General features: G+C 40.5%; 1 protein-coding gene across 1 annotated transcript; it reads right to left on the bottom strand.

Annotated features, from left to right (window-relative positions):
• Nucleotides 1-24,583, bottom strand: LOC122662358 (probable plastid-lipid-associated protein 8, chloroplastic). Its single transcript, XM_043857972.1, has 5 exons — nt 24,335-24,583; nt 22,350-22,473; nt 862-1,041; nt 168-428; nt 1-109 (listed from the first exon to the last, which is right to left on the bottom strand). Exons 1-4 carry the CDS (start codon nt 24,542-24,544, stop codon nt 238-240), a joined length of 705 nt encoding a protein of 234 aa, XP_043713907.1. The 5' UTR covers nt 24,545-24,583; the 3' UTR covers nt 1-109; nt 168-237.
• Nucleotides 24,584-27,557: the final 2,974 nt, after the last annotated feature.

Below are 27,557 nucleotides of genomic sequence, written 5' to 3'. Positions count from 1 at the left end.
TTGAATGATCAAGTTGCCTTCACATTTCAATTATATAGTACAGCAATATTTGTAATTCTTGTTTTTCCAAGTCCACAGATATACATAGGTTTATCAAGAAAACAATGCACTTTATCAATAATAGAATAAAGCACATAATACACAAAGTAAAATTAACTAATGAGTACACTATGAGACAAAAAAGAACTTGACCATTGCGGTTGTTACCCTAGCTTCATGGCCAATGTTCAGACGAGCTTATCTGCATCTTTGGAAGACAAATAGAGAACCTCTAGAGCCTTTTCCCAACCTAATCTTCTCATCTACATAGGTAATCTCCAGTTTAACCTCACTTTCACCACCATACTGGAATTTCAATGGCCCCAGCTTCAGCTCAGGAGGCTCAAATACTACTTGAATCCATTTATCATCCAAGGCCTTCAGTTTACCTAAATCATATTAAATACATCCAGAGAAATTCAACATCATGTAAATATAGAAACTAAAATGCATTAAAATCCACAATCATCGGTACGGTGTAGAAATAATAGGTCTGCAAATATATGGCATACATTGTTGTGTGAAGACCCACCATTTGTTAAGTTTATTGAAGATTTCCTAGGCTAAGTTCAACTCAAGTGAATGATCTGAGTCATAAGTATCCAAACTTTCCTTCTCTATAGGAGAATACAATAAATAAAATAAATGGCACACATTGACGGGGCGGGGGGATTACATATTATATGTTTTTGTGATCACTGATCGATAGTATTTCTGTTTTTCACAAATTACATCTCTAATGACCGGATCCTTTGATTTGAGGATTTGTATTTTAGACGAAGAAAGAAATATAAACCATCATTAGAAAGTAAAGACACTTACCTTTTAGTGAAACCCATCCATCAAGGAACCCAAATAAAGAAAAGGACACCTTGTTTCTCACAATGTCTGGAGCTTCGACTTCCTGTATCATGTCATTTGTTTTGAACACAAGGCGACCTAATACACTCCGGTAACCACCCCCAGGTGAAGTTGGCCGTGAACAGTAGACCACGTCCCACTCTGAATAGCACTTAATTGGTATGAGGCATAAATTGATGATTCAAAATGTGGAATTTAACAACAATTCAGAACCTTCTATGATAAATTTCAAAAATCATTTCGTCTAAAGTATTAATTCGCGATGATGCCAATATTCAAGAACTATAAAAAAATTGCATGAATTTTTTATGAATAAAAATGCAAATTCACGATGAATAAAGGAATTACTATTTTTATTTTTTATTTTTTTGAGAAACTGTTGCTGAACTTCTCTGTCAGGTAAAGAGAGTGACAGAAAAAACGAAAAGATGGAAATGTGGGCAGACCAGTTACCTATCATGATTCCACTAGAAGGCATTTTCTCATAAACAAAAAACATAAAAATAAAAGAAATTGATAAGTGGGAGATAATTATCTTCTGGAAGAATTGAGTACTCTCATAACCTATATCACAAAAGGTGCTATTCCACACTGGGATGTGTACAAATGCTGGTCATATATATTGTGAGGTACCAAGACTAAGAAGGTAATGGAAATTTTTGTGCTAAAGTGGCTTTTGATAAGGAACGACTTGGAACAGTAAGACCAGTGGCTCTGAAAGCATGAAGATCATGGAGTCAGTCAGTTTGGATGGAGAGAGTAGCTCATGCATGAGCCGGAACCAAGCATGAACGATTGAAAAATGAAAAGAGTATCTAATTCTTTTCTGCATCGTGTTCTCATGTTAAAAATACTAATTCTTTCATTATTTAGCAGCAATTCAATCCCATCATATTTGTAATGAATAGTTATTTTCTCTAAACAAATTTGTTTAAATAGTGAGGATATTTTCCCTTTTGTTTATGATAACTTTCTTTCTTTCTTTTTTTTTTTTTTTATTATTAAGAAAAGACACACAAATACAAGTCATTCCCAGAGGATGCAGTTCAGCTCTTCATCATAGCCTCTTCTATCGACATATTTAAAGTCTTATGCATAATGGCCTAGTTCATTATGAGGGATGACAAATACTTATCATCTGGAAATCCAATTCCTGCTTTTAGAGAGCTATACCTATCTAAACTCCCAGCATATAGCGGAAGGCACCTACAGCCATATGACTCAGTCCCTTACTCCTGGGGATCAAATGCCCATGTAATGAAAATATCTTTAAATTGGAGATGCATAGCACATGATACCTCAAAAAAAAAAAACGCAAGAAAGATTATACATACTGAGACTCCAGAATGGGAAAAGATGATATAAGTCTTCCCCTCTTCTTTCTCACATATGGGACATCTGTTTGCCAATTCTACTCGACTATGAAGGTGGTCCAACCAATGTCGTTACTCTTGCAGGGACTGGTGTTACGAAAATTCTGTTTAAGAGAGCTCTTCAACGAAACACTTAGTAATATTTCTGTTTCAAAGTACAGAGATATGATCTAGACCTGGTGTTACGTGCAGGACTTTGCACACGTGTCATGGGTAATTTTATTTTTATAAAAAGCCTTTGTGGGTAAGCCGTGGGTAGTTTTATTTTTATGGGAAGCCATTGTCGGTAATTTTATTGGGAGGGAGTTAGTAGGAGAAATTAGTGGAAGTAGAGCTATTGTAGGACTTGATCAAGTGGGTGGTTATTAATATTATATATATATATATAAGAAGGAAAGTAGAGTTTGGAATCCCCTAAATTATCTCTTAAGTTTATCTTGAGAAGATTGGCGGCCTCCAAATTGCACCAGGACATCCGGCGGCGGTGTCCGTAAAGCCAAGCATGGATCGACGAGTGGAAAAGCTAGAAAATAATGTGGGCTCTCTCATCATAAGGCAGCAACAGATCATCATTAGACCAGCAGATCATGGAGAGGATCAACGAGTTGTTCGAGAAGATTAATTCTCGTTTGGCCCAAAGCAAGCTAGAAGAAGGAAGAAGTCATTGGCTACACTCCCAATCCATGATGTACGACCTGGGAACATCAAGAGCATCCGACAAAATTACAACAATCATTCACCCCAAGGTTTGATGTCCTCCACTTTAATGGCGACACAGGTATTCTTTGCTTCATTGGCGAGAAGTCCTCTATTACACACCGTGATTCAAAATTTTCAAACATATTGCTTGTTGAGGACTATCATCCCAAGCTGTCTGATTTTGTCAGTTTCTTGCCCAAGTTTGTGAGGTTGGACTTCCCTAAGTGCAATGGCGATGGAGACTCTACCAATATCTGGGATCCGGGTGGGATTGTTTTTGAAACAATTCAGACCTGCAAGTGTAATCAGTAGAGAAGAAGAGGGGAGAAGATGGAGAGAGAGAAGAGAAGAAGAAGATGAACTAGAGAGATCAATTGGGAGAGCAAGGGAACCTCCCTCACGATTCTAATAATTGAATCGTGAGGAGAGGCAATATTATTTATAATGAATTAACAAAGTTACAAGGGTAAATACCAAAACTGCCCTTAGTACAAGAAATAAACTAGAAACATAACTAAGGTATAAATCAGACCAAAATACCCCCAGCCTACTAATTCTAATCGACATTCTTAACACTCCCCCTCAAGCTGGAGCGTAGACATCACCAAGGACCATCTTGGAACAACCATCCAAGAACTGAGGTCAAAACAAAGCCTTCGTAAACATATCTCCAAGCTGAAACTGTGAACGAACAAAAGGAGTGATAATGAGCTTCTTCTGAACAGCATCACGAACAAAATGACAATCAACTTCAATGTGTTTGGTCCGTTCATGAAAAACAGGGTTGTTGACAATGTAAATAGCAGCTTGGTTATCACAGTACATCTCCATGGGCTGATCACTAGAATAACCAAGCTCAATAAGGAACGAACGAATCCACATCAACTCTGCAGCAGTATGAGCCATGGCTCTGTATTCAGTTTCAGCACTGGAACGAGCTACAGTCGTCTGTTTCTTGCTCTTCCAAGTAACCAAATTTCCTCCAAAGAAGGTACAATAACCTGTGGTCGATCTTCTATCGCCATCAGAACCAGCCCAATCCGCATCAGAGAACCCAACCACGTTGGTATGACCATGGCAACAATATACTAATCTCTTACCAGGAGCACTTTTGAGGTATCTTAGAATGCGACAAGCAGCATCCCAAAGTATTTGCTTAGGGTTCTGCATGAATTGACTAACAACTTCTACAGCAAAGGAGATATCAGGACGAGTAACTGTGAGATAAATAAGTTTACCGACCAGACGTCGATACTAATGTATGTCACCAAACTCTATCATCAGAAACACTAAACTTGACATGGGGATCCATAGGAGTATCAATAGGTTTACAACCTAACATTCCTGTCTCATCAAGTAAATTAAGGATATACTTTCTCTGGGACAGGCTAAGACCTCGAGAGCAGCGACCAACCTCAATGCCAAGAAAGTACCTGAGGCTACCTAAGTCCTTGATCTGGAAATTATCATGTAAATAAGTCTTCACCTGTGCAATTCCAGAAGCATCATTACTAGTAACAATAATGTCATTGACATAGACTGCAAGAATGACCACGTTAAACCCCTGACGTCTAACAAAGATAGAATAATCATAATAGCATTGAGAAAACCCATAACCAGCCACAACACTGCTGAATTTGTCAAACCATGCACGGGGAGACTATTTTAGTCCATAAATTACCTTATGAAGGCGACAAACCCGGACACTATCCTTTCCCTGAGCAACATACCTAGGAGGTTGCTCCATATATACCTCCTCCTGGAGATCACCATATAAGAAGGCGTTCTTCACATCCATCAGAAATAAAGGCCAATCAAGATTGACTGCCAAGGAAAGTATGATACGAACAGAATTCAAACGTGCAACAGGAGAGAAGGTCTCAAAATAGTCGACCCTATAGGTCTGTGTAAACCCTTTCGTAACCAAACGGGCCTCGAGCCGTTCCACAGTCCCATCTGGATTGTACTTAACTATATACACCCAACGACACTTAACAACATCTTTACCAGGTGGAAGATCCACTAATGACCAAGTCTTACGAGAGATCAAGGCATCCATCTCCACATCCATAGCATGTTTCCACCCCGAGTGAGACAAGGCAAGTGTATAAGAAGTGGGAACAAAGGTAGAGTGTAATGTAGTAGCAAAAGCACGATAAGAAGTTGGGAGATGAGCAACAGAAACATAATTTGCCAATGGGTAAAGGGAACTATTTTGAGTGCAAGTACGAGTACCTTTGCGCAAAGTAATAGGATGGTCATCAGCATCTAAAGGGGGATCCGCACGCAAGAACTCAGTTGGTGGCGGTAGAGGGCCAGCAACAATATTTTGAGGTGGCACAAGCGGCGGCTGCTATTGGGTACGGCGGTGATAGACCTGCAAAGGATTGGCAACCAATGGAAGAGGAGGAACAGCAGTATCAACATGATCAACAACACCAGTATCAACAGTAAGTTTAATATCACTGGGAGAACCAGAAAAATAAGGAGTATTTTCGAAGAAAGTCACATCAGCGGAAACAAATTGTTGGTGAGAAACAGGATCAAAACACCGATACCCCTTCTAGGTACGAGAATAACCAAGAAACAGACACTTGATAGCCCTAGGAGACAATTTATCAAGGCCAGGGCGAAGAACATGAACAAAACATTGGCAACCAAAAACACGAGGAGGAAGAGAGAAAACAGCCCGCTCCGGAAAAACAACATTAAAGGGAATTTGATCATTAAGAACCGAAGAAGGCATACGATTAATCAAGAAGCAAGCAGTCAACACTACATCAGCCCAATAGAGTTTAGGAACATTCATATGAAACATCAATGATCTAGTAATGTCTAACAAAGGGCTGTTTTTGCGCTCCGCCACACCATTTTGTTGTGGTGTATAAGAGCAACTAGTTTGATGAAGGATGCCATTGTCAGAATAAAAGGAAAAAATCTCATGTTGAACCATTTCCAAGGCATTATCAGTACGTAAAATTTTCAAATGAACACCAAATTGAATATGAATTTCATTATAAAATTGTTTGAAAACAGAAACAAACTCAGATCTATCCTTCAAGAGGTACAACCATATCATCCGAGAATGATCATTAATAAAACTGACAAAATAACGAAAACCTAATCGACTCTTCACCTAACATGGACCCCATATATCAGAATGGACTAACTGAAATAAAGAAGTACTCTTAGACTCTGGACTCAAAGGAAAAATAGTTCGTTGATGCTTGCCAAGCTCACAAGCTTCACACTCAATACGGGGGACAGATTTACAGCTAGGAACCAGATGACGCAGCTTGGATAAGGAAGGATGTCCTAGCCGATAGTGCCAATGTAATGGAGAAACACCAGAAGAAGTTGCAACCGCCACTGTTGGAGAAGTTGCCAAATCAAAATAATAGAGACCACCCTTCTCATACCCGCCACCAATCATCGTCCTCGTTGCGAGATCCTGGAAAATACAATGAGAGGGATAAAAGGTTATAGAGCAATTTAAAGATTTTGTTAACTGACTAACAGACAAAAGATTAAGAAGCAGCCTAGGTACATGAAGAACATTAGTCAAGGAAAGATTAGAGGATAAGGGGATATCCCCATGACCAGTAACACGAATAAAGGATCCATCGGCAATGGAAATCCAAGATGGAGTAGTAGACTGAGTAAAAGTGGAAAATAAATTAGGCTTACCAGTCATATGAGAAGATGCACCGGAGTTAATGACCCACGGAGAGGATGAAGAGGCGAAACATGCAGTAGTACTTGAGTGGGCAAGAGTAGCTATAGGAGTAGAAGATGATGCCCCCAGTTGTTGAACTCGTTGTAACAATTGAGAAACCAGATCACTAGAAGTATTACCACCATCAATAGGAGACCCATGATTAGTGTTAGAAGGATGAACAGAACCAGCCGCTCCATCAGAGACTGCGGCATTGGCAAACTGCTCTCGAGCCCATTGTGGTTTGCCATGTTTCAGCCAGCATTTTTCAACAGTGTGGTTAGGATGACCACAATGAGAACACCATCGAGAACCACCATCACTAGAAGATGAACCAGCCCCTCGACCACCAGAACCAGCCCCACGGCCACCTCGAGAAGAGGTACCACCACTACGACTACGCCCTCCAGTAGGAGTAAAAAGGGCAGAATTATCCTTAGAGACAGGAGTTGCATCAGATTTAACCGTGGAAGGAGAAACAACCCTTTGTATGAGACAGTAAGCTTCATTCATAGACGGGATCTTCTCACCAGTCAATAATTGGCTTTTGAATAATTGAAGATCAGAATCTAACCCAGAAAGGAACTTAGCAACAAGAAATTCAGAATGTTGAGCCTTAATCACAGCAGCATCAGTAGATATAGGCTGGTACACATTCAGTTCCTCCCACATGCCCTTCAAAGAGCTGTAGTATTCGCCAAGCGATTTTCCTTCTTGCTTGAAGGAGAAAAGCTTTTCATATAAATCATAAATCCGTGAGAGGTTAGTGTCTTGAGAATATCTCTCCTTGAGTTCTTCCCAAACACCCTTGGCAGTTTTATAAAACATCACGTTGGAGGCTATGGAGGGCTCCATGCTATTCAAAAGCCAGCAGAGGAGGGTTGCATTCTCAGCCTTCCAATCTTCATAGTTATCATCAGTAGAGGCTGGAGGAGTCATAGTAAGGTAAGACATCTTCCGACGAGCAGTAACATATACCTCAAAGGCTTGAGACCAAAGAAGATAGTTCGAAGCACCATTCAACTTGATGGTAGTAATCTGGACATTAAAGTTATCTGTAGGAGGCTTAGAACGAGCCATTATAACCAAATAGATAATATCTTGAAGCTTGGACAGATGCAGCCAACAAATAGAACAGGCCAAGCCAAATCGATTTCAGCCAAAAACCCAAAATAGGGCAAAAAAAACAGAGAATTCGATAACCCTGAGAGCAGTAGTCAAAAAGGAGATCAATTTATGGCCAAACAATCACCAAACAGCAGGGAATAAAACCCTAGACCAGCAGCCAATGAAGAGAAAATAAACTCTCAGGAGAGACAAAATCGATTTTCTCAGGGTTTTTGGAAAATCGATCTTAGATGGGGATAGAGAGCACTTCAACCATCAAACTTTGCAGGCAGCCAAATTTTAGCATAGCAGGGAACCCTAGTCCTTCATCATAATACGACTAGGGTTCAGGCAATATAAGGACCACAATAAGAGAGAACAAAGGGAATCCTTCAGAACCACAGGAGAGGGGAAGATCGTGGATCAGAATTGCTGCTCTGATACCATGAAACAATTCAGACCTGCAAGTGTAATCAATAGAGAAGAAGAGGGGAGAAGATGGAGAGAGAGAAGAGAAGAAGAAGATGAAGTAGAGAGATCGGTTGGGAGAGCAAGGGAACCTCCCTCACGATTCTAATTAATTGAATCGTGAGGAGAGGCAATATTATTTATAATGACTTAACCAAGTTACAAGGGTAAATACCCAAACTGCCCTTAGTACAGGAAATAAGCTAGAAACATAACTAAGATATAAATCAGACCAAAATACCCCCAACCTACTTATTCTAATTGACATTCTTAACAATATTAATTTTTAATTGTATTTTATCTCCCTTGAGGACAAGGGAAATTTTAAGAGGGGTGGAATGTTGCGTACATGACTTTGCACAAATGTGTGTCATGGGTAGTTTTATTTTTGGGAAGTCATTATGGGTAAGTCATGGGTAGTTATTTTTATGGGAAGCCGTTGTGGGTAATTTTATGGGGAAGGAGTTAGTAGGAGAAGTTAGTGGAAGTAGAGATATTGTAGGACGTGATCAACTGGGTGGTTATTAATATTGTATGAATATATATATTGCATTATAAAGAAGGAAAGTAAACTTTGGAATCCCCTAAATCATCTCTTAAGTTTATCTTGAGAAGAGGATTGGTGGCCTCCCAATTGCTCCAGGATGTCCGGTTGCTTCTTCTGTAAATCCCTATTATTTCTCTTCTTTTTTCTTACTTTATTTTTTAGATTATCTTGAACGTATCACCTGGCGAACCAACCGATTTTGTTACTTATCAAATAAAGGAATTGGTTTCAAGATGGGAACAACCAATTGATCAAACAGTCAATAGGCAGATAGCAATATCTTTGTCCTGTGGTCATTTTAACAGTAGGCATTCAAGGGACCTACAGTATCTCATGATAAAAGTATTAGGGCAACTGTAGGATGGGGTTTCATATGAGAGATCAACAAGACCAAAAACAGCTTGAACAAATTATTGGAACCTACATAAGTACACAGCGGTCATTTGAACCATCAAAAGAGGGGGAGGGAAATACTTTGGAGCTCAAAAAACTCAAAAAGTCAAGTCATGGAATTTAAATTCAAAATCCCTCCTTTTGGAGCTTGTCTTGGGCTGTATGTAATAGATGTACCACATATCTTTCCAACTCACAAGAGGACATAACAGCCAACTCAGAGGAGATAACAGCCAACACACCTTTTATTCTTATCTAAGATCACCTTCAATCTATGACGTGTATTTTCTCTGTAGTTGGTAGGTTTCTTTTATTCTTTGCTACTGTATAACATAGCTAGTTGTATATCTTTGTAAAGTTCTTTATTATAATAGACTCTTCCTTTGGTCTTCTCACATAGAGACTGAGAGATCAATTTGGTCTTCTACTTTTCTTAGCTTTGACTTCTTGGCATCAGAGCAAGTTCTTTGTTATCATCCAATGGCAACTTCAAGTTCCAACCTCCCACTCAAGTACCCATATCCCTCGACAGTCAATGTAGGGAATTTTGTTTCCTACAAACTCAAACCACAAAACTACCTCAATTGTAAAAAACAAAAGATGGGGCATGATAGAGTAATAAGGTTTTCTTGGTCTTATTGATGATACCATATCACCACCAAAGGAGATGATTTTGGACTCTTCCTTGTTTCAGTCACTTGGAGCAAAGGAAGTTTCCAACACAGAATTTCAACTCTGGAAGCTTTCCAATGATTTGCTTCAAGCATGGACTATCAGCACTCAGTCAGAAAATGTGCTTGGCTTAGTCATTGGACTTGAGACCTCCCGTGATGTATGGACAATCCTGAAACGTCAATATGCAGAAGAGCCAAGAAAGGGAGTTTTTCCTCACGCACCAGTTAACATCTCTTCGTAAAATGCCATCTGTCTCTATCTTTAAATTTCTAGTTCAGTACAAAAATATATGTCACTCTTTAGAAGCGATTGAAAAACCGCTGGCTAATGAAGCCAAAGTTATTGCCCTACTTCATTGTTTAGGACCAAAGTATGATGTTGGCTTTTCTAAGGCATACCTTTGCCCATCTATTTCAGCCTATGATGATATCACTTCTTGGCTGGTCATATTTAATCGTTGTCACAACAAGGGTGGGGATGGCCACCAATCAATGACTTCTGATGAGCAAAGAAATGATAATATGCAACAAAACTAGAAAAAAGGGAAATGCAAACCAGTCCAACGGTAGGAGCTACAATGCTGATAGCAATTCCAAATGCTTCAATTCTCATGACAGAGGAATTACTCAAGCCAACCGGACAAATCAGCCTCAACAGAATCGAAATGGTGTACAACAAAATTCACAAACTTATCGGCAAAATTATAGACAAAATGACAGCTGTCACAATCCTGTGGATCAATCTCAACTTGTTTGCCAAATATGTGAGAAAACTGACCACTCTACCCTGAAATGCTACGAACAGTATAATCATGTATTTCAAGAGGATGATATTCTGCAAGCTTTGACTGCCATGGCTTTAAGTGATCCTACAGATAATGCAACTTGGCTCAAAAACACATGGTTGACAAAATTTCACAAACTTTTGGTATAGTTATAGACAAGAAGAAGGAAGATTTGTAATTTTGGGGGTTTATAGGTACTTGGGTAGAACTCATCCTCAAAAGCTAGCCGTTAAGGAAAGGGTGCCCAATTACCCCTACATTCCCCATTCATATCTGATGTGGGACTATTTTTCCGCCTTCCGCATGGAACCCCAACGCTTCCTATATATCATGAATGCCTCCACCAACAAGTTTAATCCCAAGTCTATTCCATGTGTATTCCTGGACTAATAGTGATCAGTATAAGGGATATCGATGTCTCTACCCTCCAACAGTCCGTTTCTATATTTCTAGATACAGTGTTTTTAATAAACTTGATTTCACTATACTAAACTCAACTCTCTTCATACTCTGTTTCACAGGTTATTGGAGATCTCTCCACCTTCTCTGAATGTCTTGATCAACCTGTGCCACCACCTCCTTTCGGGTTTCTCTTCATTCACTACATCATCGTCACCCTCGCATCGACCCACACAACCACCTTAGCATATAACAACTGATCCACCACCCCAACTCCTACCATCTCTCCCCTCCACATCACCTATTGATGACACTACTATGGAGTGTGATTCTTTTCTGGAGGAACGAAAGATGGTTACTCGAGCTTAGTGTGGCATTTCCAAGCCAAATCCTTGTTATGCCCATATACATGTTACTGATAATCTTCCCGTTGAAACAAAAATTGTGAAGTCAGCTCTTTGTCATCCTGGTTAGAAGGCAGCAATGGATGAGGAGCTTGCCACCTTGTACAACAATCACACATGGACTCTTGTCCCCTATGATCGCTCAAGGCTCACCTTGTGGAGAAGGGATATAATCAAGTGGTTGGAATTGATTTTAAAGAGACCTCTCCAATTGTTCATTCAGTTACAGTTTATATTGTTCTTGGTATTGCCCTCATGCAAAGCTGGACCATTACTCAACTTGAAATGAAGAATTCCTTTCTTCACAGGCACCTCTCAAAACAGGTATTTATGACTCACCCTTCCGACTGTATTGATCCATAAAGATCCTCTCATGTCAGCCAACTGAAGCAGTCTATTAATGGCTTCAAACAGGTCCCTCGGACTTGGTTTGATTGACTAAAGCTTCTTTTTTTGGCTTATGGGTTTCTCGGCGGTAGTGTGGATTCATCTCTCTTTGTTTGCTCCTTAGACCGTGTCATCCCCTTTTTCTCTCTCCATAACTTTGGGGTACCATTCATTACTCTAGGGCAACGCTGCATGCAACTTCTTAGACACAATTCATATTTTTCCCAATCATGAACATGGTATCCGTGGGCTTCTACTTGATTTGGCTGTCCCTGTTCCTCTTCCTATGATGCTCTACTGCAATAGTAAATCCGCCATCAGCATTGCTCATAATCCAGTTCAGCATGATAGGACTAAACACGTGGAGATTGACCGTTCATCAAGGAAAAGTTGGAGTCTGGTCTTATTTGTGTTCCATTTGTCCCTTCTCATGATCAGTTGGTTGATGTATTTACCAAGGGACTTAGTGGTAGGATTTTTCATTCTATTGTTTCCAAGTTGGGAATGTGTGGCATCTATGCACCAAATTGAGGGGGAGTGTTGTAAATGAGAATGGGTAGAATTGTCTTATTGTCTTATAGGGGTAATTTGGTCTTTTATTCAATCTAGAATTCTCCTCCATATTATAAATAAAGGGGGCCTGTCTCATTAGACACAAGTCATATTTTTCCCAATCGTGAACAAAAAGAATAGAGGAAGATGGAAGAGCAGAACATTCACGTACCCAACCATGAAAGGTAAGAATATCTTAGAATCGTTGGCTTACTATGTTTATATAAAGAAACAAACAAAGAAGTCCTAATCCAATCCTAATACTGAAACAAAATTTGATTCTAACTCTTAACTCTATCTACGATTCCATCAATAGCAATAAAAGAAGATTACAGAATATCTCAAATTCAACTTCCTAATAACTCCTATCAACGAGATAAAATTACAATAACCCTAATTAACCGAACGTCTAACTGCATCACCTTGGCAGATTGCTCTCATTAAAGGAAGGCAGATTTCAGACAATTTTATGGCAGCCAGTGAGGTGGTTAGCTATATGAGAAAATGCAAATCCAAAGGGGCGTCCAAGGAAACTAAAGTAGACATATCGAAAGCCTATGGAGTTTATGGGTTTCAGTGACCAAATGACCAATGGTGCGATCATATGTCTGTTTGTCTCTCAACTGTCACTTTCAAAATTAAAATAATTGTTCAGCCTTTGGAACTGTTCTTCAATAGGGTGACCCTCTTAGCCTAGCGCTATTCATAATAGCAATGGAGAGTTTCTCACGCATTCTCCAGTTCTATCAAGAGAACAGAATACTCTCTGGGTCTGAGGTTAAGATTGCGAGATTGGCCCCGATTATTCACCATCTCCTATTTGCAGATTAGATCTTCATTTTTCTGAAGGCAAAGCCTGGCCAAACCAAAGCCCTGCAAGAAGTTCTTCAGTGATTTGAACCATTATCTGAACAATGTGTGAACCTCAAAAATCAGAAATCCTATTCAGCAAAAATGCAGAAGGCCTAAAATTCACTACATCCACTATATCTGCTCCATCTTGGGGATCAAGGAAATGAATGTTTTTGCATGTTTCTCCCTTTTGTCGAAATAATAAAAATCTGAGACATTCAAACTTTGAAAGAAAGAGTCAAGGCCATATTTGTTGGAAGAGTCAAATTGATCCAATCTGTTATGTCATCCATACCTTCCTATTGGATGTCAACACAATGGTTGACTTCAAAGGTCCAAACAACTCTTAACCAGCTACAATCATCTTTTTAGGGATGTGGTAAAGATTCATACTGAAGACCCTGACTTCAATTGTGGGAAGCCATTTGTCAACTGAATTCAAAAGGTGGGTTAAATTTAAGAAAAAGTGTGGATCATAATTTAGCTTCACTGCTTGGACTAGGGTGTCATCTGCTTTCAAATCCAGGCCCTTTTAGAGCCAAACTTCTCAGAGAAAAATATTTCCCAAACTCAATCAACTTTCTAGATGTTTGGAAGGCAAATTCTTCCTCATGGGTTTGGAGATCCATTGAATAAACAAAACCTTTGTTCCAAAATGGATCTGCTGGAGAGTTGGTTCAGGAGATTTGATCAATATTTGAAATGACCCATGGATTCTTCACCTGGATTCACATAGAAGTTTTACACCAGCCCCTACAAGATCTTACTCTACTTTTGTCAGTGAACTCATCCACAGGGACAGAACATGGAATGTCACTCTTCTCTTTTTTTTTCTTTTTTTTTTTTAACCCGAATATTATCTAGGACCCGGGCCAGCCCTTACGATTTTATTAAATAGAATCCAAATAATAAAGAAAACAATGGGGGGGACATTCCCGCCTAATCCCAAGCCCAAGCATAAACATTATCACAAACACACACTCAAAGAAAGAGCTCACCACCAAACCCAAACATATACAAAATTATAATCTTAAAACTGGAAGACCACTTGCATCCTCGCGAGAGATCCTTTGGAGATCTGAGGTAAGCTACAATCTCTGTGAAAATTCGTGTCCCTCTTCGAATCACAAGCTAAATTAGCCAAAAAATCTGCAGCCCTATTCCCTTCCCGGAATGTGAAAGAAATCAAAGGCTTAAGAGAGTCAATCAGCCCCAAAGGTTCCTGAAACCAGTACCAACCTTTCCAAAAACCGCACCTTCTTTTCACAATGCACATAACAGTTGCCGCCGAATCAGAATTTACATGAAAATCCTTAATTCCCAAGCTCTCATATAGCTTGAGACCATCTCGCAACGCCCTCAGCTCAGCAATGGAATTGGTGCACTCACCATAGAAGTTTGCAAAGGCAGCAATAACCCTTCACTCCTTATTCCTTATGATACCCCCACCCTCTCCTACTCCCGGATTACCTTTGCAAGCACCATCCACAATAAGCTTAAGAGAAGAAAATGGGGGGCACCAGAACACCGGAACCGGCGTTTTAAAGGCTCTAGGATGCTGAGCCACCCCAAAGTACTGAAGAATAACAGATTCCCTGAAAGAAGAGGACTTCACAAACGACGAATAAAAAGTGATCTCATTAATCCAATTTCTAATTATCTTCACTATGCAGCCGGCAGACCGAGTCTTCTCCCCATGCCTGCGATTATTCCTTTCTTTCCATAATTCCCAAATTATGAAAGAAGGAAGTAAACCAATAACCATACCACACAAGCTGTTGACCTTTGCATGACTATGCCAAAACAAAATACGACTACGCACCTCCTGCAAAGGAACAAGTTCCACTTCACACAACTGAGAGAAAAAACTCCAAACTTTACGCGCCGTCGCACCAGCAACCAGACAGTGAGTCACCGTTTCACACTAAGGAGGCCCACAGCACTAACACTTTGAAGCTAATGGCCACCCCATCTTCATAATGGTATCATCCATGGGGACCCCCCCATTCAGGACTCGGCAAGAAAAAAAACCAACCTTAGAAGGGATCGCACCATTTAGCAAATGGTTTCTCGATCGAACCAATTCTGATTTCATTCCACAAAGACCTCGTAGAGATCTTACCATCACTCGTTGGTGTCCAAGCAAGGTAATCCTCCTTATCAGACAGAGAGAAACTTCCATTCAACAGGCTCTCACGAACAGTACTGAGTCGATCTTAATCATCACTTCCTGATTCCAGCTCCCATCCACATTTAAAACATCGTTAACTCGAACAGCGAGATCAAGATGAAGAGCACCATCTACAAAATCCACAAGAGCTCCCCAGCCGGACCAGTTATCCAGCCAAAAATAAACCTCACCTTTTCCAATGAGCCACCGAGAATTTGATAGCAGAAACTCTTTATGCAATAGAGCCTTCCTCCAAGATGCTAATCCACCCGCCTTTAAACCTGCCAAGACAATATGCTCATTTTTTAGGAATTTTGCCAAAAAAAAAGAGCCCCACAAAGATTTTGAAGACAGAATTCTCTATAGGCCCTTTAAGCGCAAAGCCAGACTCATGTCTTCAAATCGGCGGATACCCAGGCCACCTTCAGAGATCGGCCTACACACTTTATTCCAACTCATCCAGTGATGTCGCTTACCCCAATCAGAATGTCCCAACAAAAAATCTGAACAAATGCCATTAAACTTCCGAATCACAGTCTTAAGGATGTCCAAAGTCGAAATAATATCAATCGGCATTGATGCAAGCACATGTTTAAGCAGTACAACGCTTCCACCTGATGACAGTAATTTTCCTTGCCAGCCAGCAACCTTTCTTCGCATTTTAGCTAAAAAATCATCAAAGAATTTTACGCGAAGTCGTCCAGTGTAAAGATGTACACCAAGATAAGTGATTGGTAACTTCCTCCTAGGGAATCCAGTAACCGACTCTACCATACGGCACCTGCGGTCGGCGGATTTCTTGGTCATCACGAAACAGCTTTTAGCCTTATTAACAAGCTGCCCAGAAAAATTTTCATACCTATTAATAAAGCCACAAATTTGTTTCCATGAAGTCTTCAATCCCTTGGAAAGAATTATTGTATCATCAGCAAATAAACTGTGCAAAATTCTCGGGCATCCCCTAGGAAGCTGATAAAATTTAGCTCTACCTTCCACAAACAAGGATCTCAATCCCCTGCTAAGAACCTCCTCCGCTATAATAAAAAGAGAGGGAGACAGGGGGTCCCCTTGACGCACCCCCCTTGAAGACTTGAAAAAACCTGAGGGGCCACCATCAAGAACCACAGAAAACCAACAATTTTCCACAGTTTTCTTAATCAGGGATATCCACTCTTCCGCAAAACCAAACTTATGTAAGACTTTATACAGAAAGTCCCATTCGAGACGGGCGTAGGCCTTTGCCATATCTAGCTTAAGCACCACATTGCCACCACGGGTTCCTCTATCAATGTCTTGAACTACCTCTTGCACCAAAGCTATATTGTCATGAATATTCCGACCCTGAATAAAGGCTCCTTACTCCTCTGAAATAATAGAGGGGAGAATGGTGGCTAACCTTGTTGCAATAATCTTAGCAATTATTTTATGAGAAAAGTTACACAAACTGATAGGGTGAAAATCCGACATTACCTCTGGGTTGTCCTTCTTAGGTATTAACACCAAATTAGACGAAGTGTAACACCGCGGCAAAAAACCCTAGTGAAAAAATCCTTCACAGTAGCCTAAATATCATTTCCTATAATTTCTCAGCAAGCTGTAAAAAAATAGCCTGTGAACCCATCCGGTCCTGGGGCACTATCTGCTGACAAATCAAAAACCGCCGTTTTCACCTCCTCAAAAGAAGGGTAAACAAGAAGAAGTGCATTCTCCTCTTCAGAAACCAATGGGGGGGAATGTACTGCAAAAGGCCCTCATCCTGCTGACAATTTTGAGAAGAAAAAATGTCAGATAAATATCTTACCGCCTCATCAGCCAAATCTGTTGCATCCGTGACCCAACTGCCATTGACATCTTTAATTTTATTCACACACCGATGTTGTCTTCGAATATTGACCATGGTGTGGAAAAACTTTATATTTCTTTCCCCCTTCTAAAGCCATTTCACTCTCGATTTTTGTCTCCAAAAATTTCTTGAAGTAAAATTCCATTGAGAGCATTTTTTGCTTCCTCCAGTTCCACCCCTATTATCTCATTAGGCATTTGCTCATACTCTATTTCCACTCAGCAAACTCTATCCTTCGCCTTTCTAACATTTTGGTGAATATTGCCAAACACCGATTTATTCCAAGCCCGAAGACGAGCACGAAGTGTCTTTACTTTAAGGAAAAGGATGTGAAGAGGCGAGCCGTAGCACGGTGTCGCCCAACACTCCCTTACACAGTCCAAAAAACTAGGATGAGAAAGCCACATCTGCTGGAATTTAAATGAAGAAAATTTAACAGCCACCTACTCAGAAAATTCCGAAAGAACGGGGGCATGATCCGAATACACCCTGCTCAAATGAACCACTTTACTCACAACAAAGAATTAGCCCACAAGCCATTAAAAAGGAAACGATCAAGACGAGCTACAACTTTGCTACTGCCATTTTGGTTATTAGACCAGGTAAAAGAATTACCTTGAAAACCACCATCGAAAAGTCCAGCTGTATTCACAAAATTCCCAAAATCCTCTAGAGAAATTGGGCAAGCTGATCTCCCTCCAACCTTTTCAACAGGATCTAAAACAGCATTAAAATCTCCCCCAATCGCCCAAGGAAAGTTAGCGGATCGCACATCCTCCAGTAAACCAGCCCAAAGAAGTCGACGGTCCCCCACCGAGCACAGAGCATGCACAAAAGTAATTAAAAATTTAGGGGAGTTAAAAGAGGAACACTCCAACAAGACAAACTGCACGTGTTCCTTAGCCACCTTCACCTGGACATCCCTTTTCCAAAATACCCAAATTCTCTCACCATTTTCCACACCATTGGAGCACACCGCATCCATTCCAATCTTCCTCACAATACAAGCCGCCTTAGAAAATTGAATTTTAGGCTCCGCAATGGCCACCATGTCTACCTTATCAAATAAAACAAGAGTTCTCAAACGCCTCGGAGACGGCTTATTCCCCAACCCTCTAATATTCCAAAACAACACAATCATTATAAACGCGACGGGGAGGAGGATCCAGTCCCACAGACCTAGTAATCATTCCTCGGCGAACCGAGCTTCCAGGGACGCCAACCTTTTTTTTCATCCAAACTTAATGTTTCTTGGAGCTTCTTTAGAGCCATAAACACCATTGTCCTCCTGCATACGTTTCAAAAAGGCATTGAAGCTGTTGTCCACAGCCTTACTAGACTCCCTAAGATCTTCTAAAGCGGCTTTCCAGTCCAACGCCAAAGTAATTCCTCCTACACAGAAATCATCCTTCGTAGATGTAATGACCCGCGACGCACGAGAGCAAACCTTGGGCCCATCTGACCTTAGAGCGCTCTTTCGAAGAACAGGGCGAGCAACCTCCACCAAATCCTTCAAAGAAAATCCTTCTCATTCACCCATCTCATGTTCCTCTTCTGCATCCAACTCAGCCTCTGAAAGACTCATAACCGACCTCGTTTCCCTCTGCAAATCCAGTCGATTCTCCAACCTTCCACGAGATGAATCACCAAACTCCCCTGCCGGAGGACGAGCCGAGGACTTATCCACGACAGCCACCACTTCAGAAAGATTCTCCTTCCCATTACCACGCCTAGGGTCCCCTTGAACTGTCACAGTTTTACCATCAGAGATAAGGATTTCTCCCACCTCCAGAAGTCGGAATTGCACCAAAATCTCGTTGAGTGGGGATCAAAATCCCATCAGAAATAGCAGCATCTGGTGCCGCCCCACCCCTTAAGATTGTGCTCATCTGAGGCCCCACGGCCTTTGAGGAATCAGCCCTCCTAATGGTAGGCCTCCAACGGCCACCCCTCCCAATCTTGTGAGACTCAGCAGGGACTCCACTTCGCGAAGTTCCCTCACCTCTCAGCATAGCCACACCATTGTCGTTATGAGCTCCAACTCCATCCCTGCCTACAACAAACCCAGCCTTCTCAACTCCCTGGTCAAAGCCCTTCTCCTTAGGCACTGAAAGATCACCCCCATCGCCATAGCCCACAAACCAATGAGCCCTTTCTAACATAAAGTTTTTAAAAGCTAGGGCACCTCTTCAAGATTTCAAGCCACGACCGGCTAACTCAGCCAAAGCAAAGTGTAAACCCTTAAAGACCTTAGCCCTGAAGAAAGCACTCCACATCGAACTATCAGAAAGGACCCTCCACAAGCTCTTTAGCCTTACAGAAAGGCCCACATCCTCCAATAGCCTAATCCCCAACCCTCCTCCTTCCATCGGCCTGCAAACCTTCTGTCAACTCACCCAATGTCTGCTCTCACCTTTACCTACTTCTCTATTTTTGTTTGATATTGGGAAACACAAAGAAGGGGTTGTTGATACTGATACTCATTCAGGGGTTGATGCTAGCAATGAAAATGAGTTGGTTATGGAAAATGGTTCTGGTAATGAGAAGGATTACCACATTAAGTACAAAAAAGGTGAATGCTTTCAGAGTAAAGGAAAGAAGACTTGCCAAGAGCTCTCTTTGGATCCACATCCTGATATACATCCTCCCCAGTCAAGTAACATTCCTTCTCTTCCTTCTGATTTAGACCTTCCGATTGCTGTTAGAAAAGGAAAGAGAGCTTGCACTAATCCTATTTCCCAGTTTGTTTCCTATGTTTCTCTCTCTCCTACATCTCTTTCTTTTATTGTTGCTCTCTCTTCTGTTTCCATTCCCAATAATCTCAATGAAGCTATGTCTAACCCAAAGTGGAAACAAGCCATGTCTGAGGAAATGATGGCCCTTGAGAAGAATGGTACTTGGAAATTGGTAGATCTTCCGAGGGGGAGAGTCCCAGTCGGATGCAGGTGGGTCTATACAATCAAGTATAGGTCTGATGGTGCAGTTGAGAAGTACAAGGCAAGGTTGGTGGCCAGAGGGTATAGTCAAGTGCATGGGATTGACTATCAGGAGACATTTGCTCCTGTAGCTAAGCATAATTCTATTCTGGTTCTCTTATCATTGGCAGCCAATAGAGATTGGCCACTGTTCCAGTTGGATGTGAATAATGCTTTCCTCCACGGTGATTGGAGGAAGTATACATGCAGCCTCCTCCTGGCTTCAAGGTTCCTTCAGCTAAAGGCAAGGTGTGTCTCCTCAAGAAGGCTTATATGGTCTCAAACAGTCTCCAAAAGCATGGTTTGAGAGGTTCAGACAGGCTATTCTGAAGAATGAGTATTCTCAGAGTCAAACTGACCATACCTTATTTACCCGGAGTGGTAATGGTACTATCACAGCTCTTCTACTCTATGTTGATGACATTATTGTGACTGGAAATGACAGTGTTGAGATAGCTAGACTGAAGTCCTACCTGGCTCAACAGTTTGAGATTAAAGATTTGGGTCCCTTGAAGTAGTTTTTGGGAATTGAAGTGTTAAGGTCTAAGAAAGGCATCAACATATGTCAAAGGAAGTTTGTTCTTGATTTGCTAAAAGAGACAGGTATGTTGGGCTGCAAACCAGCAAGCTCTCCTATTGAGCAAAATCACAAATTAGGGGAAGATTGTGGTCACCCTCTTGTTGATACAGAGAAGTACCAGAGACTATTTGGGAAACTCATCTACCTGTCTATAACTAGCCTAGATATTTCTTATGCAGTGGGAGTTGTGAACCAATTTATGCATGCCCACAAGAGTGGGCACTTGGATGCTGTATACCGTATCCTTAGATACTTGAAGTCATCCCCAAGGAAAGGACTATTGTATGCCAGACATGACCACCTGAGGATAGAGGGCTTTACAGATGCCGATTGGGCTGGATCCATCTCCAACAGAAGATCTACTTCTGGTTATTGCACATTTGTAGGTGGTAATTTGGTTACATGGAGAAGCAAGAAACAACCTGTTGTAGCTAGATCCAGTGCAGAGGCAGAATTTAGGGCAATGGCACATGAAGTTTATGAACTTCTATGGATAAAGCGATTGGTTCAAGAGTTGGGGTTTGATAATAATGATCCTATGCACCCCAAGGGGTCAGCTCAGTTGGGACCAATTCCTCAAATAAGAGGGCATGAGTTCCAACCACCTTGGGGCCTATCCCCATACCCTAATTCCCTCCCCCCCCCCCCTACTATACAAGCTCTTAATCCAAAAAAATAATGATCCTATGCGGCTCTATTGTGACAATAGGCAGCTATAAGCATTGATTACAATCCGGTGCAATATGATAGAACAAAGCACATCGAAGTGGATTGAGATTTCATCAAGGAGAAAATAGACTCTGGTTATATTTGCATTCCTTTTGTGAAGACAGGTGATCAATTGGCGGACATCTTTACCAAAGGGCTTTCTTCTCTTCAGTTTGGTACACTATTATGCAAGCTGGGAATGCATGATATTTATTCTCCAGCTTGAGGGGGAGTATTAGAGGTTATATATGTTAAAGCTTATATGTTGTAAGGGTACTTTAGGAACTACTTAGTTTACTAGTTACCTTATATTGTAATTTTTCCTTTTATCTCCCTAGGGAGGTGTATGTAATTTGGTCTATTTCATTAGTGAAGTAATATAGATGTGGTGGAGATAATCTCACACACACAACTTTCCACCAAATTCTCTTCCTCTCTATTTCTTCATCTGCTTCTTCTTCTCTTCTTCTTCCATCTCCTTCTTCTTTCTTACTTACATCATTTACCTAAATTTCAACTCCAAAGGCCCAACATGTATAGAACCCAACCCTAGAATTATTTCTAATAAAACAAGACTATATTTGGTGATAAATCTGCATCAGTATGTCCTATGCCTTTTGAATTAAGAAAAATATTGCTATCAATTGGGAAGAATCAAAATGTTAAGAGAGAGAGAAAGAGAGACCATCCAGCTGTAGGTCTTCATCCCCTGACTATGGAATACAGGGTGAGTGCAGGCCAGACTGACATCTACAAGTTTTATGGCCCCAGATAGGACTACTTAATCACAGATATAAAACAACGGATCTGGGATTTACCTCCAAATATTAGTGGGCATTTCACAGGCTCGTCGACACAGTACTCCTTCAATTGCTGGGCCACCTCTGCAACTTCACGGTGCCCTTCTTTCGGTAGCAATACTCCTCTATCTGTTTCAGTCACCTAATTCATGAAAACATATTTAGGTTTACAATAACCAACTTATGAAAATCCAACACAACACACTGTAATTCAATTGGATCAGGCAAAAAAACAACCACTCGTTTTGAAAAATGAAAATGAAAAAGAAGAAAGACATTAGACAGAAAAAGACCACCAATTTCGCACCTATATAAATAACTAAATCACAAACACTTGTCGCTTCAGCAGAAGCAGCTGTCATAGTAGCAATTATAGCAATGGCAGTAATCATAATAGTTGGAGTAGGATAAGCCGTATAGCAAGGACAGAAGGTATAGGAGAAGTATCAGCATTCCAGTAGTATCAATCCAAACAGTAGCAGTAGTAGTAAGAAGAAAGAGATGCAGCAGTAATGCATTAACTAGGAAAAGTTTATTCTCTACTACTTGTAAAAAGGTGCAAAGAGCATCATTTTTGAAAGTATATAGTTCCATCTCATTTCACTTCAACATTTTCCAATTTGCATCCATTCCTAACATAGTTGTATCCATTCCTGACATACTAGGATTTGCCTTTTCTTTTCTTGTCTTTGAAGCTTGTCGGTGGTGAGTTGTTAGCGAGAATAAAGGTTTTGAACAACAACAACTCAGCCTCATCCCAACTAAATGGGGTTAGTTACATGGATCCCTACCCTCCAATCAGCTCTATTCAAAGTCATACATGATACAAGGCCTAACCTATTCATGTCTTTCCTCACCACTTCTCCCAAAGTCATCTTAAGTCTGCCCCTGACTCTTTTAGCTCCTTCAATCTGAATCAAATCACTCCTCCGTACTGGAGTGTCTAAAGGCCTCTGTTGTACATGGTCATGCCAACTCAAATGCATTTCTTGCAACTTATCATGTATCGGAGCTACTCCCAAATTAACTCTAATTTGATCCTTCCTTACATTATCTTTCCTAGTTTTACCACACATCCATCTCAACATCCTCATTTCAGCTACGCTAAATTTATGTACATGATGTTTCTTAACTGCCCAACATTCTAAGCCATACATCATAGCCTGTCGTGTGATGTCCTATAAAATTTTCCTCCAAGTTTTAAAGGAATAAAGGGTATTGAACACAAACTTAATACTTACTGAACTGTATTCTACATCAATAGAAACCAAGACAACCCACCCCTTGCGGAAAAAGATCTTGTGCAGCCGTGGCAGGAGTTGCACAGGTGCATCACCGCTAAACGACAGCAAAAACAGGGGTAAGGTAGTCATTTCACAGGTGGGTCCCACCTTGGGCGCACATGTGAAATGACCACCTCCCCCCTGTATTTGGGGTGGTTTTCTTGCTGCACCTGTGCAGCTCCTGCCACGGCTGCACAAGAGCCAAGTCCCACCCCTTACCCTCACCATCGGTATCATTGCAAAAACAAATTAAAAATAAAAAAATTATTCAGTCATGGTTGGTCTGCACTCTGGAGTTTAATTATTTAAATATTTATACTGGCTCAATTAGGAATAATATTACCAAAGACCCCGTTTTCAAATCCATTTATTTTATTTATTTATTTGCTTGGGGCTGGGGGGGTGTACATTTGGAACCCATTACAATTCATAACTAGTCCAGGTAAAATCAAATTTTCCATATTGGGGCTTGCTAAACCTTAAGCTGATCAGAAACTTTTCAGGAAAGGTCATTCATTTTCTGAAAATTTTAGTTAAAGCAGCATAGATTTTCAGGTAAGATATGTTCATGAATCTAAAACTAAAACACCATATTGTCTTTCCAACCCGGGAAACACGAAAGAAACGTAGTAATAAAAAAAATCTAACAGAGAAATTAAGGGACAAAAAGAAAAACTCAGAAACAGAGAAGTGCAAAGGAAGCAAAATAATCAAAGAAACCTTGGAGAGAATTGCCAAGACGAGATCATCCGGACTGGTAAGAACCTCCTGAGTCGAGACCGAAGCAGAGATGCCCGAGATTTTCCGCTGACACCTGAGTGCAAATGAAATAATCAATGGCTTGCTTGAAGGTCTTGCAGCAGAAAATAGAACTTGAGATTTGGGGATTTCCGGGCCTTTGAATGTGGAGAACAGAGCCAGAGAAGCCATGGTCGACGACGACAGCTCTTGCTCAGCTTTGAGAGACAAATTTTGTTATCCGAGAGTGCCAAGTATGCATTGAAGATTACAGTGGGACCCACTATTGGTTAATTATGGCTGACATATCTCCATGTAAGCAGCAGACAAAAATGTTAAATTAATAGATTGTTAGTCTTATCTTCTTTGATGGACTTTCATCTCCTTTACGTTTGTGTGCAAAAACCCCCAATCCTGAGATGACTTGGGCGTCCAACTCCTCGTCTCCTCCTCTCCAACCACTCATCTAACGGTTGAGATGATTTGGACACGCATCCTAACACCTGCCAACACCTAGAGATGTGTGTTTAAATTCTCCCCACTGTTGGGTGGATGATTGGAGAGGAGTTGGAGTTGACGATGATCTATTTTCCCCCCACCCCCTAGTGTGAGGGGGAAGGGGGGAATTTATTTGTACTTAACGAGTTAACGTGTTGTACTCAAAGAAGGAGATAGACATCCCCTGAATCCATGGGTCAAAATTAGGCCAGATAGTCGTACACGTTATCGAACATGTCCTCCTTGCCAGAGAGTCAGCCAAATTGCTAATCTCCTTTGAAATATAAGAAAACATGCATGTATCTAAAAAAGAAGCCCAATGTTGGATATCTTCCAAGATGCTCCACAGCTTCAATGGGGAAGATGTAATCTCATTTGTTAGATAGACGATTACATCTTTTGATTTGATACCATCGATATCTTCTTGTGATCTTCAGAGATTCCTTCCAAAAGTGCAGTGCAAATGGCCATGGCTTCCCAATCACTGGTTCATCAAATTCTGTAGGACTCCAATAGCAATAAGTGAATGCCTTGGAGAGTTGCGGTAAATAAATCCAGGACCACCTTCTGTACAATCCGATTACAAGCTAGCATCACAATTAACTTTTACAAAACTAGGTTAAAGTGTGCTCCAAATCAGAGATAATCCACGGTTCATCCAAGAAAGGTCTTCACGTTGAGATAATCCACCGTTCATCCAAGAAAGGTCTTCAAGTTGTTGTGTTAATTGTAGAATGGAAGGGCCTGATGCGGCAGCCACTACAGTTTGAATTTCAGTGATATTATCTACTATCCTCATGCTACCAAATAAAACTTCTTGAAAAAACTCTATGAAATTATTGAATCAATGCTTCAGGAGTCCATAGATGTCGTCCAAACAAAGTGTCATTTCATGCCAACTAGAGGTACCAGCAAATAAAGGCACATAGGATAATTCAATTTTGCTCCCCGCTTCCTCTTTTCCAAGTCGTTGGAAAAAAGACCAGCCTTCAATCCATTTTGGAGTGGATAGACCTTCCTCCTCTAGAATTAAAAAACCCTAGGTCAAATCAAACCAAACTGCCCTAGCATAGGAGCAACCCAACATAATATGAGAAATAGTCTCAATAGTACCACATCTAACACAACTCGAATCCACAGGGATAGTTCACCTATAAAAAGCCTCCCCGATAGCAAGACTGAAAGTAAGGGTGTCAATGTTGGTTTGGAACTGGGAATCGTGCCAAAACCATCCCGCTAAAACCCGGAACCGACCATTCCCACAACTAAATGGGATGGTTCTGAGAACTGGTTTTGGGATCGATTATTAAATGGGACGGTTTCCCAACGGGTCCAAAACCGAAAACCTGTTAAGGAACTGATTAGAACCTAACGCAGCCTCATTGGAAGATACAGATTAGGAGAGTCAAGCACACGAACACAAGGAGAAAGAAATCGCAACAGGTTTAACGTGACTCTTCAAGGACATAGGAAAATTTGCAACTCTTCAAGGATGCAATGTAACTTTCCGAGATTACGGAGGAGAACACTTCAAAGTTCAAAATACTCAAGAGAGTAAACTTCATTCATTAATCTAACTTCACTACCGAATGAGCATAGCTCTTACATATTTAAAGAGAAAAATAAACTCCAATCTTCAATCCCTAATTACAATCTATCCTACGGCTCTGATTAAATCAACGATTACATTATAAAATAAAAGGAAAATAAATATCAAAGTAAATCCTAATCTAAGAGCTCCTTAACAATTAAAAACAAATAAAATTAATAAAATCTAAATAAAGTAATCTCTCTCTCTCTCTCAAAATCGTCCCAGATGGCAAGAGGGCTGGAGTCTTCAAAATCGTTTAGGGATTAGGTGAATAATCTCTTGGCCTCTTTCCATAAAAATAGGAGAGGAGGTAGACTTCAAAAGCCATTTAATAGGCTCAAATCTCCTTAAAGTGACGGATCCTCTTGTGGGTTTCATTCCTATAAAATAGGGGAAGAAAGGGAACCCAATAACTCTTGCCTCTAAATCGGTTTGGCATATCTTCATCTATTCCTTTTACTAATAAATAGGAAAGATCCTCTTTAAATTGATCTTCTATAAAATAGGTCAGCAGCAATATCTCCTTAGCATGTTGATTGCGTTCACACCTTAGAAACTAAATATCGGCTGTTGATGTGGCCTTTTCGGGTCTTCATCAGAACCAGAACCGCTAGGACGTATTTAACATGCCTAAATTACTTATTTATGATTACATGATTCTTAATAGTTATAACTTATATAAGAGTTATATTGTAATTATAAATAAAAACTAAGGATTATCAATTATTTTGGGTTTAGTTGAATATTTGTATTCTTAAGAATTGATGTTTGATTATTTTATGTTTAGGAATATATTAAATTATTTGTATTCTTGGGAAATTTATTTGTATAATTAGGAATTTTGTAATATTTGACTGTTTGAGATTTTGAGTTGTTAGAACCATTAAGGAACCGAAATCGGACCGTCCCATTTTTAAAGGGACTGGATCCTAGTTTTGGGACTGTTCAGTAAACGGGACGGTTCTGGGATTGACCTCCTTGAGACCAGATCCGGGAAGGAACTGTCCCAATTACTCAGAACCTTCCCATTTGACACCCTTAACCCAAAGCACAACATCGCTATAAGAAATCATGTATCTTCGGTTAAGTCGAGTAATGCCAAATTCTTTTCCAAAC

The sequence above is a fragment of the Telopea speciosissima genome, chromosome 5 (assembly GCF_018873765.1).
Source record: "Telopea speciosissima isolate NSW1024214 ecotype Mountain lineage chromosome 5, Tspe_v1, whole genome shotgun sequence".
Lineage (NCBI taxonomy): Eukaryota > Viridiplantae > Streptophyta > Magnoliopsida > Proteales > Proteaceae > Telopea > Telopea speciosissima.
Note: the sequence above shows the minus strand (reverse complement) of the source record. Positions and strands in the feature narration are given on the sequence as shown.